General features: G+C 48.8%; 1 protein-coding gene across 1 annotated transcript in view; it reads right to left on the bottom strand.

Moving 5' to 3' along the window:
• VPS26C (VPS26 endosomal protein sorting factor C) overlaps positions 1-21,798 on the bottom strand; it is a 40,095-nt gene that overhangs the window by 12,616 nt on the left and 5,681 nt on the right. The window contains exons 2-3 of the mRNA XM_037127140.2: positions 3,854-3,997; positions 2,708-2,857 (exon numbers count right to left, since the gene is read on the bottom strand). Of these exons, the coding sequence (XP_036983035.2) occupies positions 2,708-2,857; positions 3,854-3,997 (294 nt within the window). The remainder of the gene's footprint in view (positions 1-2,707; positions 2,858-3,853; positions 3,998-21,798) is intronic.

Below are 21,798 nucleotides of genomic sequence, written 5' to 3'. Positions count from 1 at the left end.
AGTCTTATGGGCACTCCTTTATAGGTAACTGTCTCCTTTTGTCTTGCTGCTTTTAAGAGTCTCTCCTAATCTTTAATTTTGGATAATTTAATGGTGATGTGCCTTGGTGTGTTCCTCCTTGGCTCCAACTTCTGTGGGACTCTCTGAGCTTCCTGGACTTCCTGGAAGTCTATTTCCTTTGCCAGATCAGGGAAGTTCTCCTTCATTATTTTTTCAAATAAGTTTTCAACGTCTTGCTGTTATTCCTCTCCTTCTGGCACTACCATGATTCAGATGTTGTAACATTTAACGATGTCCTGGAGGTTCCTCAGCCTCTCCTCATTTTTTGGAATTCTCGTTTCTTCATTCTGTTCTGGTTGAATGTTTCTTTTTTCCTTCTGCTCCAAACCTTTGATTTGAGTCCTGGTTCCTGTCACTGTTGGTTCCTTGTACATTTTCCTTTATTTCACTTTTCATAGCCTTCATTCTTTCCTCTATTTTGCGATTATACTCAACCAGTTCTGTGAGCTTCCTGATTACCAGTATTTTGAACTGTGCCTCTAGTAGGTTGGCTATCTCTTTGTCACTTAGTTGTATTTTTTCTGGAGCTTTGGTCTGTTCTTTCATTTGGGCCGTTTTTTTTTTTTTTTTTGGTCTCCGTTCACCTGTTATGTAGTGAGAGTAGGAGCAACCCAAGTCCCTGTGTTGTGATGCTGTCTGTGGGGGCGGGGTCCGGGAGGGAACAATTCTGTTTGCTCTGCTCTCTGCTGGCTTTCAGTGGGTTCTGGGGCTACCCACAAACAAATTGGGCCCCTCTGGTGCTAATTCTTGGGTGGGTGGGATTGTGTACATTCTAGGGCCCTGTGGGTCTCTCCAATAAACTTTCCTGTGAAGCTGGGAGTTTCTCCCACTGCCTTAAACCCCACAGGTGTTTTCAGTCAGAGGTTTTGAGGATTTATTTCTCTGCACTGGAATCCTGGGTTTTGTGGTCTGTCTCGCTCCCCAGTTGTTCCTCCTGGTTTATCTGCGCGCAAATGTGGTACCGCCTGCTCCACCAGCTACTGCCTTGTCTCGAGTCCTCTCTGCGCTGGCTGCCTGTCTCTACCCCGCTACTGATTTGGATGAGTGTTTCTTCTTTAACTCCTTGGTTGTTGGACTTCCATACAGTTTGATTTCCTGGCAGTTTTTTTGTTTTTAAATCTGCTGCTGTTCTTCTTTTGGTTGTGTGAGGAGACACAGTGTCTACCTATGCCTCCATCTTGACTGGAAGTCTCTCCTTTGCATTTTAACTAGTTTCCAATTTCCACACAGCTATGTAGGGACCACGCGTACAGTTTTGCATATAGATCTGTGTGTCTTTCTTGGCAATATTTGGTAAAGAATGAAATTTCCAACTTTATTTTAAACACATTAATCTTTTAACAAGAATGATAAACAAAGGAGAAAGTAACGAGAAGTTATGGCCATGAAAATTTGATGTTATTCTACTCAGTTTCTAATGAACATATGCTTATGTTGTTAAATAAATAGCATTAAAGAGCTGTGTGGGTAAAGCAAGTTGATGCCAATTCAGGAAACAGAACAAAAATAATTTCCAAAATGAAATATTCATGATACTTCCAGCCTTGCTAAAAAGGCATTTTTTCATGGACTTTTGTTCACGGGGGACGTATTCCCAACCCAGAATGCTGGTCAGAGGACCCGTGTCTGTGCACCGGCTACCAGGGAGTCTACGCTAGCAGCTTCCCTGAATCTGTGCACCCCTCCAATCACCGCTGGCCCTGCCGGGGGCTCCCTGACCCTTTAGTACACGTGCTGCCTAAAACGGGTGCCCCTACACTCAAGGATGAGAAACGTTTCTTCCTCACAGAAGGACATTGTTTGCAACGGGATACGTTGTGTACGGCGTGTGCTTCTTGGCACACTCTTTAGGCAAATCCTAAAACTCAGAGGCTTTGGTTAAACTCTCACAAGTGTTGGGAGGACTTTTGCTTTTATACTGCTGCATGTGAAGCAGGGGATCACATTATCAGCTGGAACTTTATTAGTAAATAATAAACATCTATCTTTCAGCCTTCTTGCGCCTACGTAAGACAAAACAGTGCATGTCATCTTCTCTAGCGAGGGGGACTGCAGCAAAGGGGACCTCACAGAAGCACCTTTCTTCGCGCTGGATAAAGGACTGGCTCTCTGTCTCCCTCTGAATCATGCCTCCAAACAGCGCCCGAGACAACAGCAGCAACTGTGAAAGACATCCTGAGCCACAGACGTGGACCGGAAGCCATAAATTCACTCCCCCTCCTTTACAAGGTTTGTCCGACAAAGAATGCAGCCTGTGTTAAAGCAGTAGCCTTTGGGCATTAGACAAAGAGATATTTATATGGATAAAAACAGGCGAGTTGGTGCGGGTGCCAGAGAGAAGCGAGGGCATGTTGTTACCCGACAGCGAGAGCTCCTTTCGGTGTCCGCGCGGCCGCAGGGCCAGAGGGGAGAGGAAGGGCTGCGGAAGAAGTGCAAGGGTGGGCCCTGCAGGACTCCTGACGGAACACGGTCAGACGTGAAACGTGTGCCTTGGCGCTGAGTGAGAACTGGACACAGAGTATGTGCGGGAGGTCACGGCATAAGCACTGGCGTGCCGTCCTGGGGCTGCCAAGCGACTTGCAGCGGAAGGAAGGCCGTTTTGCAGGAGAAAGTGACAAAGGTAACTGTGCGGGACTGGGAAACTGACCTGGATGTTGACGAACACGCCGTGATACGTCTCGTACAGGACTTTGTTGCCCTTCCCATGCAGAGGAAATTCAAAAGGAATCTCCGTCTTGCCGCTGGGGAACTTCCCCGGCTTCACCATTTCGATGGTGCTGTTGATGATCTGGATGGGCTGCAAAGAGACATCAGCTCAGTCACTGCCATGAACATTCAGAGCCCCCTCCAGTCACCGTGTCTCATAACTCATGTGACAGGCACAGCCCTCGCTGCCACCATCCTGAGCCTGTGGGAGTCTCTGGCACCAGCTCGCTCAGGTGTCTGGTGCACAGCAGCCAAGGACCCGCCGTCTCCCTCCTCTCTAAGCACCTTAGTTAGGCTCCCGGGCCGCCCTGCCCAGCTTGTGCTCAATGGGCCAGCAGAAAGACCGAGTCCCCAGGGCCCGAATGCCACCAGCCTGTGCTCCTGTGTGGGCCTCCGGGAAGGAGGACAGTGATTCCGTGTGGGGCCTGACTAAAGGCAGTGCGACACCTTCGTCAGGGAAGGTGCTCGAGGCCGTGGTTCAGAGTCGCTGACAAAATCTGCAGCGTTCGAAGGGGATCTCCGCGAGCCACCGAGGGGAAATCAGGGCCGCACACAATGCGGGAAGGCCCTGGTGGGAACGCTGTCACCGAACCCTTCTGTCCTCTTCACCCTTTCTCCCCCAGAACTTAAAGAGCTAGTATGTCCTTCAGGGAAAGGAAGCTGTAAAGAAAGCAAGAGTTTCCGGTCCGGAATGCAGGCCTCTACCCTGAGGGACACAAAGAAGGGCCACCGTTCCTAGCTGGATGTCCAGCCCGGGAGTGGCCATCTTCGCAGTCACAGCGGCAGCTCTGCTGTGAGGGGTGAGCGCCAGGAGCCGCAGGTGCTGCTTCTCGGGACAGCGCTGGTCTTGGTCGTGGCCGGAATGAGTGTCCTTCTGGTTCCCCTAGTTCTTGTTAATGGGAATTAAAGCAAGTGGACTTTCAATAACAGGATCTATTCAGAAGCAACCTATTTTTCCAGTTTGATTAGGAAGCATTAAAAGTGTGGCTGCCACCACACTACTTGCAAAATCGTGATAAAGCCAAATAGCAAGTAAAAACCCACCACACACATCTGAATAATGAGCCAATAAGATAAGCATTCTTACCTTAACCGAATTGTAGAAAGCTTCGAACACACCCACACTCTTGGCACTGAGCTGCAGGTTCACGGTCCCTTCCACAGTCAGAGAGATGCCCTGGTGCTGGACCGAGTCCTTCCCGCATATGACCACCACGCCCGACAGCATTTCCTAGGAGAGGGGCAGCCACCAACCACGTTAGGCCTCTTCCCGCACCGTGAAGCAAGAGGAAGCCTCCTTCACCATCAGTCAATCTGTTCAAAGACGCAGTCATTCTCTGAGCACTTATGACAGACCAGATGGCCGAAGGCCCGGGGGGAGAAGGAAGGGCCCTGGGTAGAGGCAGGGGCGGCCCAATTACAGGGCAGGCTGGACACACACTATGGGCAAGGAATCCCATCCCACTGTGGCCTTCCGGACACATCCACATTCCGACTGGGAGAGCTCCAGCAATGTCCGATTCCCAAAGGGCAGAGAAGGGCTGGGGGCAAATGGCAGTCACAGCCACATGAATGGCAATGATCTCTTTGGGAGGAATGCAATGAAATAAAACCCCTTTTCTTCAGGTTGTTTCTCAAGTGTGTTGATGAAAATGGCTCCACATTTTCAAGTGCTTCGGTAATGGAACGCACCGGTTAGCCCAGCAAGCCCCGGTGCAGAGATCCGGGGTCACCGGCACAGTGCACCAGGGCAGCACGGCCTTTCCACTGCAGGACTTCCCGGTCCGGCCCCGTTCTGGTTCACGCTGGCAAACGTCCCAGCCCAGACATCCCTGGTTCATAAATCATTTAAGAAAGATTTCACAACGGACCATCTATTCATTTATCTGAAGATAATTACCAAGTAAGATAATATGGACATTAACTACATTCCTTCTTGGATGGCAGTTTCTTCCTGTCACCACTGAATCTGAGAGTCTCGGTTTGCTCTGGGGAGAGGGGGAGTTGAGAGGAAAAGGAAGTTGAAGAGATTAAACGGCATCACCCAGAGCGGAAGGAGACGCTACAATAAACACAAAACAATGAGTTTCTTAAATGACCTTCAGAAATGTAGCATGACTGTTGCCAGATGCTAATACGACAGGAAATTGTTGACAACTAAACCAAAAAAATACAGAAAAAAACTGCAAAAATTAAAAACGGCCTGCATGGCCCTGGCTGGGCAGCTCAGTTGGTTAGAGCATCGTCCCTACACGCCAACGTTGTAGGTTCGATCCCTGGTCAGGGCACATACACGAATCAATCAATGAATGCACATGTAAGTGGAACAAACATGTTTCTCTCTCTGTGTTCCCCCTCCCAACCTATAAATAGATAGAAAAAAAAGTTAAAAACCAAATGGCCTGCAGATCAAAGCATTTAAATAAACACCTATCCTACGGCTGTTTACATCTAGTGAGAAAACTTCCACCGAGTCCTCGCCTTATGTGAAACTTTGGGAGCAGGAAATAGTCTATGTCCCTTAAATATCCTAAGTATTTTGTTTTTCTTTCCCATTCCCCATCCCAAAGCCCTTAAGTCTAAATTAAAACAAACAGCCCCGGCTGGTGTGGCTCAGTTGGTTGGAGCATCATTCTGTAACTGAAAGGTTGCAGGTTCGATTCTGGTCCAGCACATAACTAGATGGTGGGTTTGATCCCCATCCAGGCACCGTCTGCATGTGTGTGACCCCTGGTCTGGGTGCATATGACAGGCAACCAACCCATGCTTCTCTTTCTTGCCCTTCCTCTCTGTCTACAAGCAATGAGATTTAAAAAAACCAACAGCCCTGACTGGCAAGGCTCGGTGCATTTGTAACAGGATGGGTCAGACCAGAGCACTGGGGAGCGGAAGTGGAGGAACCCCAATGCCCCAATCCAGCATGAGAAGCTGCCCTGTGACAGGAGAAGGGGGACGGGAAGAAGCTCCGTCACAAGGGGCTGAAGCAGCAGCAGCAAAAGAGCCCCCTTCCCAGGGAGGCGATGGGGAGCTGGGCAGTGCCAGGGCAGTCTGGCACTGAAAGCGGAGCTGGGGCAGGCTTCCCTGTCGCTGGGGACACAGGCTGCACAGAGCATGAAGGGGCTGGAGAGGTCACAAAACTCATATGTAACAGCTCAGTCCTGCCCCAGTCACATGCAGTGTGCCCCTCTGTGTGGCTGGGAAACTCTGCCCCCTTCTGCAAAAATGGCAGCAGGAAGAAGGTCAAAGACACTGGCTGACAAACATGGAGGACATCAATGTGCATTGGTGAAATGCTAGATGCTCCCTGCACATCGATTTCTGGGCTGAGTCTTTAAAATGGAATACGCCGGGGAACACGTGGTCTTCTCCCTTCCCCTCACTCTGGGCTGAGTTCTTGAGATCGGTGGGCCCTGGGGCTGCAAGGTCTGGGAACAGAGGGCACCCCTCCTACAAAGAAAGCGGCGGCGGTGCTGGCTGTGCTCTGTGGTCCTAACCAGCCAGATGCACAGACCTGTGGGAGACGCCTGGCGCTGAACTGTGACCGGGAACTTGCCAAGCAGCCTGGATGAGCCTCCTGTAGTCACCTGTGTTCCCCAGAAGATGGTACTTCAACTGGGAAAAAGGATTTCAGGTGCATTCTGGGGCTGGGCTGGCCTGACAGAGGGTGGCAGGACTATCTGTCTTTGGGTGTTTTAAAGGGAGCAGGGCTCTGAGGCAGAAACCTGCCACTGTTCCCAAACTGTACAGACTTTAAGTAGTCAACCCTCCCTGTCCACCACACTTCTGACTCCAGAGTTTTGCTTGGAGGTGCCGAGCAGTAGAACCCCGCTGACTGCTCTGCCTGAGTACTGGCTGTTCTGTAACAGGCTGGCCACCAGCCCATGAGCCAGAGGTCACCAGTTCGATGCCCCATCAGGGAACATGCCTGGGTTGCAGTTTTGGTTCCCAATTGGTACATGTAAGAGGCAACCAGTCAATGTTTCCCGCTCACGTTGAGGTTTCTCTCCCTCCCTTACTCCCCCCTCCCCCGCTCTCTAAATAAAATCTTTAAGCAACAAACAACAAAATGCACGGTCGTCTCCATTTCAAGCAGATTTCAAGGAGCAGAGAATTCAAAGAGTAGAATTCATTTTGGTTTTTTAAATTTTAAAAAAGGTTTTACTAATTTATTTTTATTTTTAGAGAGAGGGAAAGGGAGGGAGGAAAAGAGGGAGAGAAACATCAAAGTGTGGTTGCTTCTCACACGCCCCCAGCTGGGGATCTGGCCCACAACCCAGGCATGTGCCCTGACTGGGAATCAAATAAGCGACCTTTCAGTTCATAGGCTGGCACTCAATCCACTGAGCCACACCAGCCAGGGGAGAACTCATTTTGTTCTCACACAAAAAAACTCATGAGTTGCCCTGGCTGGTGTAGCTCAGTGGATTGAGCGTGCACCTGTGAACCAAAGGATCACAATTCGATTCCCAGTCAGGGCACATGCCTGGGTTGCAGGCCAGTTCCCAGCAGGGGGCACATGAGAGGCAACTACACATTGATATTTCTCTCCCTCTTTCCTTCCCTTCCCCTCTAAAGATAAATAAATAAATAAATAAAATCTTAAAAAAAAAAAAACCCTTATGAGTGTATTGAAATAAAAAGTCTTTTGAAATAATTTAACTTTTAAATTTAATTAAAATTATTTTAACTTTTATATAACCCAAATGTGACAGAAATCTATTTTTTAAAGATTTAAATCCACCAGTATATTTTTAAAAATATACTTCACTGGTACATCCCAGAAACAAAATTATACAAAATAACGTTATAAACTTTATCAGTTGAACAACAGCACTTGGGGGAAAGTTCTGCTTCTATTTAATCAGAACTTTTTTCAGTTAACGTCTTGGGATCGGGATCTGGGCCGAGTGGTTGGCAAATTACGATCACGATGGCAGCAGAATCTTCCCTTCCTTGGTTTCTGTGCGTAAGAAGGAAGAAGCAGTGGAGTACCTCGGAAGTAAGCGCGGTAAATATTTTATGACCCAGAGGACTCTTCTGTCACTCTTTGATTTCAATTAAGAAAGAATACAGTGGAGAGGATACAAAATTAATAAAATATTCATAGATAAATTAGGCATTCTAACCATAGACATGTCTGTTCAGTTCCTACCAATAGAAGGAAGACACAGAGTTAGTCCAGGTGCAGCCCAGAGAGCCAAGAATGTAGACACAGAAGATATTTCAACCAGTTGAAACCCACGGTAAGGAACAATCTTGTTTCTTGTTTTTTAATTGAGATATAATTAATATATAACATTGCATTCGTTTAGGTATACCAGACAATTGTCTTAATTCTTTTATTGTTGTTCAATTACAGTTGCACCCATTTCCCCACATTGCTCTCCCTTGCCCTGCCCACCCTGTATATCAGGCAATGCTGGATTAATCCTAGCAGAAGAGGAAAGAATGAACTTGAATAATGAAAACTTAAGGAGGACCCCAGACTGCGAGGACCCTCCCCTGCCGACACTTCCCCCAACAAAGTAAGTGGGAATTGTTCCACTCAGAGCCATGACTGCAGCGAGAGGCCAGCCACAGGTTTAAGGATGACAGTGAACCCCAGAAACAGCAGACAAAGTCGAGCACATGTGTGCTGTCTTTCAGGGAGAAGAGCCACAGCTTGTGGCCTATCATCAAAGAGGTCCTTGACCTGAGAAAGGTTAACAGACACAGACGAGAGCGTGCAGGTCCCACCCAGGCATGCGCAAGACACGGCATCGGACGCCAGCGCTTCTGGCTGCATGTCTTGCCCCTTATAGGGCTTGGACCTGTGCTGCCCTCCACAGGCAGCACAGACACCTGAGGTCCCCCCAGCGCTGCGAAACCGTGCCCCTCCACGAGGTGGAGCACTGCAGGGACCCACAGCACACGGAGCCTGCCACTGATCAGCACCCTCTCTGCCCTGGAGCAGCCAGGTCTGGAGAAAGGCCCGGGGCAACATCTTCAGCAGCACCCCAGACAGTGGGGCTGGAACCTGGTGCTCGGAGGAGACTGGCCACGGCTGGTTTCCTCAACAGACACCACTGCTGCAGGGTGCGAGAGGGACGTTTTCCAACTTTGTCTCCTCTAAACATGAAAGGCCACCACCAAACCACACCTCTCTGCTCTCTCTTGTTCTCAGGAATTAAACGCCAAACCCATAATGAGGACACTGGGTTGAAGATGGTGACGTCTCTAGCATGCCCCCTTGGTTTCCTTGAAGTCACACAAGAGAACAAGAAGCAAAACCACAAACTCCATTTTCAGCGAAGCAAGGAGACAGTTAAATACCAAGAAATAGGTGGAAGGACTGCTAAAAAAAAAAGTGAAGACGGGGTGTGGGGGCTGGGAGAGGGGTGGGCACGAGGGGGAAAGCCGCAACACGGCCCCACGGCTGTAGAATTGTGCTTCGGGAGGGTGAGGGCCCGGCTGGGGGGAGTGGTCAGGCTCCAAGGGGCAGAGCAAGCCCAGTGAGAGGTGCCAAAAATGTGCCCCAAAGGGGAAGCGGGAAGTGGGAAGCAGGAAGCAGCAGCGGAGGCACTGAGCCCTCAGTGCTGTGAGAACCTCCCTCACCTGCTTATCTCACAGGGAAAAGGAAAGAAAACCACACAGAAAACCTCAGCGGGCTTATTCTAGGAACAAATTCATCTCCTACAAGAAGGGGACATTAAAAGAACCAGCAGAGCAGCACAGGGCATGTAATGGATTTAAAAATGAGAGGAGGAGAGGAGAGAGCAGCCCCAGCAGTTGAGGGTGCACACACCAGAGAGATGGCACCAGTCTCCCGCTTAAAGTGACGCTGCAGAGGCTCCCGACTCTCGCAGGGTAAATGCAGGCCAGTCACTTCCATGGCCCACAAAGGCGGATGTGCCCTTCCCCCTGACTTGTCTGACCTCATCTCTTAGGAAGGCCCACAGCGGGCTGGCTCACCCTCCCTGGCACCCTCGCTGCTCCTTTAACCTGCCTGCGTGGTCCAGCGTGGGACACTGGTAGGGCACTGGCACATGCTCTTCCCGCCACCTGCATGCTCCGCCCCCTGACACCCACGTGACTCGTTACTCGTGACAGGTGACGGAGTCTCTCCTCAATCAAAGTCTATGCAGCCTTGCCTGAGCTCTCTTTCAACTAGGGCTCGATGTTTGGATTTGCATGTTCATTTCTGCCTTGCCCAATTTTAGCAAGAATTCTGAGTTGGTTTAGCCATCCTCCATATCTGATCTTCTTTGATCGGATTCCTCATTGTCCACCCCCTTCCCCAAATGACATCCGCGCCCTGGCCGCCTTTAGCAAGAGTCCTCTTAGGTTGGTATGGCAGAATCCCCCCCTACCCATAACACTTCCTCCCCTCAGTGACTTTCCACCCACAGACGCCTACCCTGCTCCTTGGCTATCAATTCCCACTTGCCCATGCTCTACTCCAAGTTGAGGCCAATCTCTTCCTTACGTCAAGACTCCCTGCAGGTGTCCCTGAGCCCCCTCAGACTCTGCTCTGCAGCACTTGCCACTTTCTAAAATAAGTTGGAACCTATTTCATTTATTATCTGTGTCCCTGGAATGTAAACTCCAGAGCCCAGGTGATCACAATAGCAGGCACTCGAATGTTTACTGAATGACTGACCCTTCACCAGACAACACAGTACTATCTAAGGACAAAAACTGTGACCATGAACTTCACCATGAATGTTTTTTTTAATCCTCACATGAGGACATGCTTATTGATTTCGAAGACAGGGGAAGGGGAGGGAGAGAGACAAACATTGATGTCAGAGAGAAACATTGATCTGCTGCGCCCACACGTGCCCCAGCCTGGGACTGAATGGCAACCTGTGTGTCCACCCTGCCCGGGAATAGGACCTGCAACCTTTCTCTGTATGGACGATGCCCCACCAACTGTCCCGCCCAGACCAGGCTCACCGTGGCTTTCTGACATGCGATGAAACACTTGCTTCTATAAACGATGAACACGAAACAGCTGTAAGAGCTGAGGGAGGATGAAATGCTTAGGCAATAGGGAGAGAGAAAAATATAGATAAGCTCAGGAAGTAAGTAGAAGAAAAAAGAACCATCACAGAAATTCTTCCTTGCAGAATTTCATATAAGAAGTGATTGTTACAACTACCTGAACCCCACTTTCCACCTGTCAGGTTAGCGGAGATCAAAGAACATGATCCTGTTATGCTGGGGGAGGGGCAGCAGGCACCCTCATGCGTGGCTGGGGGTGTGGGAGGGGAGTCTCAATGCCATAACCTTGGCAGGGTCACTTGGCAACACCGGAAACATTTTATAAACACAGGGCCTAGCAATTCCACTTTTAGGAAACTTTCTCAGATGCATATGAACATTGGAAATGACCTACGAACACAGCTATTTACTGCAACACCATTGGAATAGCAAAGACTGTAAACCTAAAGGAAACCTAAATGGTCTCTCCCTTTAACAGTGCCTTAGAGATCATTCACACTAGTAAACATGTGTTCTTTTTTTTTTTTAAGGCTGCGTATCACACCATTTGTGAAAAAAGAGGGAGAAAAAGAACACTGTACATATTTACTTGTATGAGTATAAAATATCTTTGGCAGGAATCACAAGAAATTGATAGCTTTGGGTTGCCCCATAGCAAAGACCCTTGATGGGGGGAGGGGTAGATGCAACCATGAATTTTGAGTTGGTTAACTATTAACACAGTAAATCAACTTTTAAATAAGATCAACTCCAGAATGAATGCTCTCTAGACTTCAATGTACAAAATTCTAAGTCTCTTAAATTTTAATACCCTAAGGGCATAGTGGTCTCCCTTGGAAAAGAGGTCAAAATTTTATGCTACAAAGTCACATTTCTCTGGATTCTCTCTTACTTTGGACTTGAACACACTGCCAGAGATATAAAGGCCCCTGGTCCATGTCTCAGCCATTCTCTCTCCAGTGGCTTCACTTTCTGATGATCCTTGTAGCACGATGAGCCGCGACAGCCGAGCTGTCCCAGGATCCTCTGTGTATCTGGACGAGTCCCTCCTCCCTAACGTTTCTGTGACTCCGAGACCCGCCTGGGATTCCCACTCCACATCTGGTCTGGAGAAGCTTGTACGTCAATAGCGAGTTGCCCTTTCATTTACAGACAGGCAATCAAATGCACTAAGCAGTTAACTGGGATTAAAAGAATCATGGTTAGTCTGAGCTAGGTGGGAAACACAAGTTAGACAATGAATTGCTTGTTGAAACACTCTAGTCTTTCTTGTAGTACTCAGAGACCCATTTCGGTTGGAAAATGGAAATGAGAACCATTAGGTATCCCCACCTCCACTATTCTATGTAACGACCTTTTTCCATCTTGTTTGGAAAAGACATGATCGCCAGACATTTCTCCACGTGGTAAATAATGGCCAAGATTGTGTGTTGACTAAAGCTCTAGAAAGCAGAATTTCGAAGAGAATGCATGTCTCCGATCTACCATTAAAACAGAGGTGAGGTATGTAACCAAGCACACTGGGGCCCACCCACGACGCCTCGGTGAGTGGCCCGACAACCACTGCTGGAAGAAGCAGGTTTTGATACAACATCCCAACCTTGGGGGCTCTGGGAGCACTTGTGCTCAGAGCCCTCCTTTCTCACGAGACCCCGCATTTCCCTTGCTTCCCAAAAGGCTACAAGCCCAAACCCCCAAAGGCAGAAGCTCTCCATTTCCTTAGCTTAAGCCGGCTGTGCCAGCGGTTTTCCGGTCTCTCTGGAAGGTGCCCTAGTTGCTGTCCGCACACAGCAGCTGTCTGTTTCAGGATCCGGGGTATGCCGTCATCGGCCTCTGTATAACAGTCCCGGAAAGCATGTGCCACGCTACACCGGCTCATGGTGATGTCCAGGAAAGGCACAAGCCCCAAGAGCCAGATAAAGTTCGGGTCTGCATGGCAGCAGGTCAGCGTCTTCCGAGGAAGTCCTGGGAGATTCCAGAGTCGCTGGAGCAGGCCCAGCCAGAGGGGCAACTTGTCTCCTTCCTCATTACGCCAGGCCGCGCGGCCGGTTCCTGACCACAAACTACACAGCTGCCTGCGTCCTAGCTCGGGCCACGCAACGTAACCCCTGACTACAGACGGCATGCCTCCTCCGAATCCCCTTTCGGCTGCCCGCCCTTCGTTTCAGTCCTGAGAGTCACTTTACACCTTTCATCCTAAGGCCTGAACACAGCCATCAGCACAGCTACCAGCCCGTCACTGTGATGCGAAGTATCTTCAATCCTCGCCTCTCTCCCACCCCAACCAAGGTTTGTGGAGGCCCCTCCGTCTACACCCCATTTTAACCCCCTCTTTCAGACTCTGAACCCTTTATAATTTTTTTTAAAGATTTTATTTATTTATATTTAGAGGGGAAGGGAAGGAGAGAGGGAGAGAAACCAATGTATGGTTGCCTTTCATGCGTCCCCTGCTGGGAACTGGCCTTCAGGGAACTGGCCTGCAACCCTGAAAAAATATTTTCTTTATTTATTTTTCGAGAGAGGGGAAGGAAAGGAGAAAGAGTGGGAGAGAAACATCAATGTGTGGTTGCCTCTCATGTGTCCCCTGCTGGGAACTGGCCTGCAACCCAGGCATGTGCCCTGACTGGGAATCGAACTGCGATACTCTGGTTCACAGGCCCGCGCTCAATCCACTGAGCTACGCCAGCCAGGGCGAACCCTTTATAATTTTATAAAGGACAATGAGTGAAGGTCTGGTGATCTTCTGGAGCTACTTCCCGCTGGGCATGGCCGTCGTCCTATCTACCCAAAGTCCCGGATCCCTAACAGAGTGGAGGTGTGGAGCAGAGAGTAGCCTTCCCGTGTGGGCAGGACCTTGCAGAGTCCCGGTCAGTTGGCTGTCCCTGGGGAGTGACATGTGCAATGTTCAAAGACTGAAGCTATGGGGCAGTCCACATCCTCGATGTGCTCTGGGGGCAACAAATCTGGCAAGGGGGTTAGAAGGCACAACAGAAACCACAACCGCTAAATGACAAAGGCAGGGACCAGTCCTCTTCACTGTCCCACACTAGGAAACGAGCGGCTTCTCTGGAGGAAGGTGTGCAAGGCGTGCAAGGCGTGCCATCCTGCCCAAAGCCCTCGCCCACTGCACTTAGCTTGGGCTGAGGGGAATATTTTAGGAATCCCCCCCTCGTCGACTTCTGGGCCCTTTTTATCCATGCCATTTTAGAACACAACAGGAAACCAGTTTCAAAGTGAAGCCCACAGACTGCCCCGTGCTTCACCGACCCAACCTCCTAGTCCAGCCAAAGCCCTGGGTCTCGGGAGGCAGTGATGCAGACAGCCTTCTCAAGTGAGGCCTATACTGTGTAACAATCACTCAGGTAATGAGATCATAGGCTTACGCCCTATGAAAACAGGAGAGCACTCAGCTTGATTCACACAACAACCCACAAAGCAGTCTCCGAGTCTGCAAGACTGTCTTGGGAAGACATCCAGTTATAAGGCCTTTGTTGGCATGACATTTAACAGTGACAGTTTGACACATCCTTCTTGCCTATAAAGTGAGCATCTCTGATGATGTTATAAACCCAGTTTCAACTTCCAAATGAAAACACACTGAAGACAGTAGCTGCACTAGTCCAACGTCCCACACTGGTCACAGTGGTTTTCCCTGACTCACGTTTTTTCGCCTCAGGATCACCCTCACTGTCATTAAAGGGATGGCATGAAGTCCAGTTTTAATTTATTTCTGTTCATTTGCATAAATACAATAAGAGCAACAATTAACCACATATGATCTTTAAGTTGGCTTTGCTGGAACTCACACAAGGAACCCTTAGATTGCCTCTTTAGTCTGCCCCTCGGGGCGCACAAGCTGAGCCACACACCTGCCATCTGGCCTTGCTTACACCACCTGCTTCACTCAAGTCTTTGAGGCTTCCACTGTGTTCTAAGGTTCCTCCTTGCCATCTTTCAGGAAAGCGACCTTCGTTCCTTCGCTGGAAAGACTGCCATGAACCACACAACCAACCAAGGTACCAGGCTTTTTCTCGTGGGCTGTCTCTAGCTTTGAAAGTCAATCGCAGTTCCTCAGAGCTTTCTGGTGACATCCAAGCCCAGATGTACCTCCTTCAGATGTGACACTCCAATCAAAATTTTGGTTGATAAAACCACCATTAACAACTGGTCTTATTGGTTTTATGCAAAGAAACTTTATATCATTATTTATTCTTTTTTCAGAGTGTCAAATTCTGGAGGAAGCAGGTAAGGAGAAAGATACAAAATGTGAAGGAAAATCCTATTTCTAAATTTTACTCAGGTAAAGTGAAAGATTACGTTCACGCGAAAACCTGTTTGCAAATATTTCTAGTGGCTTTATTCACAATGACCCAAATGTCCTTCAGTGGGTGAATGTAGCACAGTGCATCCACACCAGGGAAGATGACTCAGCATGAAAAAAGAACAAACTACAGAAACAGCAATTTGCATGACTCTCAAAGGCTAAGTGAGGAAGCCAGATGCAAAAGCTTCCATATCATATAACTATATTTATGCCATTTACATGACATTCTGGAAAGCTACAGGGATCAAAAACATCCCTACTGTGCCTCACGGAGTCCGCCTGCACTCATATCTCGAGTGCCTGCCTTTCCCGGCAGCCCTGGGGGCCTCCCGTGCTGCGGGGCCAGATTCCACCCTCCGGTCCTGGAGTGTGCCTGCGCCGGGCTCCGCCTGGGGTCTGGCCAGTCCAGTGCCCTGTGTCATTCTGGGGTGTGCGGATGGAGCACTGGCGGAGGGGGCAGGAGAATCCTACCTCACACTGAGACTGCTGTGCACTCCTGCATTTTCTTAGCCGGGGAAAATGAATTTTAAATTTACAAAAGTAATACAAATCTTTCTGAAAGACCGGAAATATGTGGTCAAATTAACACTGTCTCTTTTCAATTATAAAAAGCTTTGTTGTCCTAACGATTAACGAAGAGAATGTCTGCTCATCTACACCTTACTTTTCATTGGATGGGACTTCTGCTCCTTTCCCAAGATGACGGGCGGGCTTTGGAGTACTGGCCCCAAACCATATTTTCTGATCACACAAAGGAAGGGCCAGTATCTGGGGCCATCGTGCCTGGTGTGTGGCACTAAGACTGTAGGCGTACCGTGAGAACACCGGCATTGGGGGCCGGGTAGTGAGGACTCCGGGAACCCAGCGCTCATCAGAAAGCACGGCACCGACATCGCGCCCATCAAGAACCTGCCTGACAGCCGGGAGGGCAGCTGGTGTCGCCCTCAGTTGCTTGGGGGCAGGCTCTTTCTGAGCCTCGGAATGGCTTCACTGGGGGGAGTTTCCTATTAACAGTCAAAAGCCACAGACGACCTCACAGTGCCCTTCACAGGGAGCCTTTGGACACCTGTAAGGAGACCAGCGAAGGCGGCCTGCTGGCCCAGCACCGCGGGCGAGCAGTCTGTCAGGGAGGGGACTGGTAGGAGACCAGCCACGGGTGGTGGATCTACTGCCTGTGTAAAGTAGGAGGCTGCCTGTCTTGGTTTAAATCCACCGGTAAATAAAAGCAAAATGTTTTAAATCTAGTGACATGCACTGCATTATAGCTGAGATTTAACAGAGCTCCAGTTCTGGCGCAGACCAAATCACATGGGCTGGTACGCAAAACCCTCAGTCGTGCTGGCTCTGGCCGGCCATCACACCCCACAAGCAGCACTTTTCCAGCTGTGAACCACTGGGCCCTGGGCCCCTGCCAGTGCCTCGGCAGCCACTTTGGGATTTGAGGAAGAGTTGGAAAGGTAGGGAAGGAGTCACTTTAGATGGAAATGCTCTGCTTTTATCTGCTCATGAAACAATTTGAAGAAATATTATAGTTATAAAAGTTGACATATTAGAATTCTATATAAGATTTCATTTAATAAAAGAAGTTTCAGTGCTTAAAAATTGGGGGGGAAATCTATATTTTAAACAAACAATATTGTTCATTTTCTTGACCTGTTTATGAAGAAACACTTTCATATGAGATGAAAAGGTGTATTTTCCATCACCTTGAGAACGACACCACTTCTGAGCCTGAATTGTCTTCTGCTGGCGAGGGAGAGAATGGACTGCCCCTCACGGCAGGCACAGCGAGGCTGTGCTGGGGGTGGTTCTGGGCCACCCAACAAAGTGGGCCCCACGGGGTTTTTGGTTTCCTAGTGCATATGTTTCAACTGTAGTCTATGAAGTGTGTAATGACATTATGTCTAAAAAACAGAAGTACAGACCTTAATTTAAACCACTTTATTGCTAAGAAATGCTCACCATCATCTGAGCCTTCAATGACTCGATATTTTTGCAGAGGGAAGGTCCTGCCTGCCTTGCTGTCAATGGCTGCTGATGGATGGTGGCGGGGGGGCGGGGGGGGGACCAGGGGCAAAGGGTGCCGGGAGGCGGGGATGGCAGTGGCAATTTTTAAAGTAAGACAACTGAAATTTCCCACATCAAGGGACCCTTCTTTCCACAGGTGCTTTCTCTGCGGCATACAAATCTGTGGGATGGCATCTACCCACAGAACTTCTTTCGAAATTGGAGTCAGTTCTCTCAAACTCTACGTGGCATCTTCTTCCAATACAAGGATGTTTCACTTGAAAATCTGTTGTTTAGCGTAGCAGCCGTCGCCTATCATCCTGGCTGATCTTCTGGATAACTTGCTGCAGCTTCTACACAAGCACTCGGTGATTCACCCTGAACTTGGTTTCATGGAGACTACTTTCCTCAAACCTCATGAGTCGACCTCACCCAGCTTCAAACTTGTCTTCTGCAGCTTGCTCACTCTCTCAGCCATCACAGATGTGAGGAGAGGCAGGGCCTGCCCCTGGATTAGGCTTTGGTGTAAGGTAATGGTGTGGCTGGGTCGATCTTCTGTCTAGTCCACTACAGCTTTCTCCATATCAGCAGTAAGGCTGTTTCTCCTTCTTATTCCTGTGTTCCCAGGAGTAGCACTTTTACTTCCTTCATGGGTATTTCCTTTGCATTCACAGCTTGGCCAACTGTTTGGTGCAAGAGGCCTCCCTAGCTTTTGGTGTATCTTTGCTTTCAACATGCTTCCCTCACTAAGCTTGACATTTCTAGCTTTTGAATTAAAGTGAGAGATGGGTGTCTCTTCCTATCATCGGAATCCTTAGAGGCCATTGTAGGGTTATTAATTGGCTTAATTTCAATACTGTTGTGTCTCAGGGACTAGGGAGGGTTGTGAGGAACAGCTGGTTGGTGGAATGGTCAGAATACACACAACATTTACCCATTAAATTCACCATCTTACATGGGTGTGGTTCCTTCTGCCCCCAAACAATTACAATAGTAACATCAAAGATCCCTAACCACAGATCACCCTAACAAACATAACAGTAACAATGAGTCTGAAGTATTGCAAGAATTACCAAAATGTGACACACGGACACAAAATGAACACATGCTGTTGGAAAATGTCCTGAAGGGCTGATCTGACTCAGGTTGGCCACACCCTTCAACCTGTAAAAAAACACAGTATTTTTTTTTTTACGGTGCGCCTGTAAAGGACCACGACAGACCCGTGAGCCGGGTGCACGCTGGGTCGGAGTCTGCACATAGGAATCCTGAATGGGCCTGGAGCAAGTCACTGCATTAACTGACCTCTCCCAAAACCTCCATCCAAACAGGGCAAAGCTATTTCTGAGCTTTGGAACGCTGCACTTCTCTTGTTGGCTTACTAACGTCAGCTGTTCGTCTGCTAACGTTGCTCTTCAGATGCAGTCTGGCCTCGGTGTGCTCACTGGGAGGGCAGCCCAGCCGGCCAGTGGCTGATGAGTGAATCGGTTTTCTCAACAGAAACGGAGGCTGAGCAAACTGACTGGGGCCAGAGTGGTGTCACGGATCTGTCGAGTGCGGGTCTGGCAGAAATAAGGCCCACTCGAGTGTGGTTGTGGGGCAATGATATGGGTGCAATAACTTATAGTTTTAATGTGAATGTCTCACCTAAAGTGGCATGTGGTATGCTTGAGTGTGATGCTGTTATGTTACAGAATCACATGCGTATGATTTTGTAATAAAAGATTTTGTAATAAAAAGGGGGTGTTATTTGTGCCAGACCCTGTACAACTACCTGATTAAAAAGACTGAATGACAAGCAGAGGCCTTCAGAGCCAGGGGGTTAAAAACTCCCTGAGTGTAGCTGAAGTCAAAATGGGAAGCGGATGGAAAATCCCCTTTAACGGGCAACACCTTTCCAGAAGGTGCTTGTGCCAAAGGGCAGATGGGGGACAAGCCAGGGTGACACAGGGCTACAGGGATGTGGGAGCAGAGGTGCCATTGGAGCGACAAGAGAGGGGCCCAGGAGCGGTTGGCTTGGCCCAAAGAACCATGGGGAATGGGAGGACACATGGTTCAGAGGAGCAGGAGGAGGACGGGCCGGGGAGGCGGGGGACCGCAGCAATGACCTTCCTGGCAGGCTGAAGGCTGGGACCAGCTACAGAAGAAACCAGTGTGGACTCAGGCTGGGGGCAGTGGGAAAGGGGTCAATGAGGGGAACAACAGAAGGGAGAGAGGGGCCACCTCTGCAGAATCTGCCTGGGCCACCGCTCTCCAGCCTGGGACTGCACAGCTGGGAGGTTGGTTCGGGGACGATCACCACTGCACTGGGCAGAAGGCAAAGGCGGCCACACAGGGCCGAACCCAGGATGATGCAAGGTCAGGAGGTCCAGCCTGGAGACTTGGCATCGAGAGGAAGGCAGAGAAAAACCCAACTGCCCTGCCAACGTCTGGAGCGTAGAAGTGTCCAGAGCGCCCCCCAACATGCTGAAACTTGTCTGCAGGCCCCAGCGTCTGGGGACGGACACGCCCACAGTGGTCAGGGAGGCTTCACTGATGCTGAGGCTGGCGGCCAGTCCACCGCCGCACACCACGCGGAGACCTGCCCGGCTAACTTTATGGCGTCCCAGTGTTCCCGCAGGCTTGGGTAGTTCCGAAAACACCTCTCCTGCAGTGCATGATGGTTAGGGGGTGGTTTCGGAGACCTTTCGGGAACACTGCATCGACTGGGAAGAGCCCACTTCAAGTTTAGATGACTGTGCCTTCTAAAAGGTTCCCACCTCCCCCCAAATGAGATCCCTCCCAGAGCAAAGATCTGTATTTTTTAAATATGTTTATTAATTTTAGATAGAGAGGCAAGTAGAGAGAGAGAGGGAGAAACAGCGACATAAGAGAGACACGGATTGGTTGCCTTCCAGGGATTGGTTGCCTTCCACTAGGGAGCGAATCTGTAGCCTAGGGAAGTGCCCTGACCGGGAATCGAACCCAATTCTGGTGCACAGGATGGAGTTCTAACCAGCTGAGCCACTGGGCCAGGGCTCAAAGGTCTGTATTTTTATACCCTAAGTCCTCGCCAGAGCATTCACTATAATTAACCATTCACATATCAAGAATCCAGTAATACAAAGGAAAATAGTTATGCTTTTTTTAAATACCATTGTAGCTTTACAAATATTCTTCATAATAATGAACTGTTGGATACGGGATTTTTCCTTTTTCATATTTTTAACAGGAACTTACATGTAAGCTAAATAGGACATGTAAATACAAATAGAAATCCCTTATCATTGAAACCTGGCTATGCTGGGTAGCAAATCTCTTATTTACATTTTTCACAGCCATAATATTTAAGTGTCATTTTCATGAGTACATATACCCAGATTAAAGAATGTAAAATGTTCTGAATTTATAAAAACAAATGAATTCCACTTACATAACAAAAAGCATTTATCCCAAACTTTTTTTAATTAAGAAGGTCCTCTACCATGCTGGAAATACAACGTACGTTTGCCATGTATGTGTGTCAAACTCTTTTCGTCAAGACACGTCCACCGCAACAAGCAGAGTAGTGCACAGCAACGCCAAAACCGCTCTCAGCTTCTGGTGCCAAAAGCGCTGTCATCTAGCTGCTCACCTCAGTCACTGGCCCTCCCTGCTCCAAGTCCACCGGAAAGTGACATCCAAAAATCTGTCAAGCGCCCGATACGCCCTGACGGGGCCATTTGGAGGGTGTGCTGACAACCTCATTAGCACTGGGGCAGACAGAGCAAGTCCAAGTGTGCAAAGACCTCATGGAAAAGCTTAAAGGTATCTCTACCACCTACCATTCTAATCAGAACCTATAAAAATATCTTTTAAAAATAATGTAATATTCATTTTTCAATTACAGTTGACATGCAATATTACATTGGTTTCAACATGGGCATCCAACATGGTGATTAGACATTTATACACCTTACAAAGTGACCACCCAGGTAAGTCTAGTGCCCACCTGGCACCACAGGTACTGCAGTGTTTGAGACTACATTCCCTACACTGTGCTTTGCATCCCCATGACTATATTTATAACGGACAACTTGTTCTTTATAATAAATGTCTAAAACACCATCTCATTCAATCCTCACAACAGACCTTCTGAGTGGGTGTCATCTCCAGCTACAGATGAGAATTTAGACCCAGAGAAGGCACACAGAGTCCTGGACTTTGGACTAAGAGAACATAGTTCCAAATATTTGCTCTTATCTGAAAATTGTCTGAGGCCCAGTCTCCCCAGCCAGATGGTGAGGGGAAATGCCCCCTCTGCAGTACATGTGAGCGTTCCATCGTTAGTGACTGAGTCTCTCCCAGCACCGCTGAGAGGCACAGAGAAAACTCTAGACCTCGAAACTCCATGAAAGAACTGCCCCCTCAACAAAGACCCAGGAGCTCCCCTCCCCCGAAATGACTGTCCCTTGCTCTGTGCCCTCACATACCAGGCGTGCACTTTCCCCTCGTTTTCCGTATCTGCCTTTCCTTCTCCACTGACCTGCAGGCCTCTTGAGATCCGAAGACACTGGCTGAATGACTTTATTCTAAGTTACAATCTAAACAAGGATGATGCGGATGAGGATGTGATAAGGAAAGGTACCCAAGACAAAGACACATTGTTACGCAAAGAGAACAAGCAGCGTGCGTTAGTGTGCATACATGTGCACCTGCTGCCCATAAGAAATGTCTAGAATAGTGCGCAGACTTCAGTG

The sequence above is a fragment of the Artibeus jamaicensis genome, unplaced genomic scaffold, assembly GCF_021234435.1.
Source record: "Artibeus jamaicensis isolate MK-2021 breed Jamaican fruit bat unplaced genomic scaffold, CSHL_Jam_final scaffold_474, whole genome shotgun sequence".
NCBI classification, from domain to species: Eukaryota; Metazoa; Chordata; class Mammalia; order Chiroptera; family Phyllostomidae; genus Artibeus; species Artibeus jamaicensis.
This window is presented reverse-complemented; position numbering and strand designations above follow the sequence as displayed.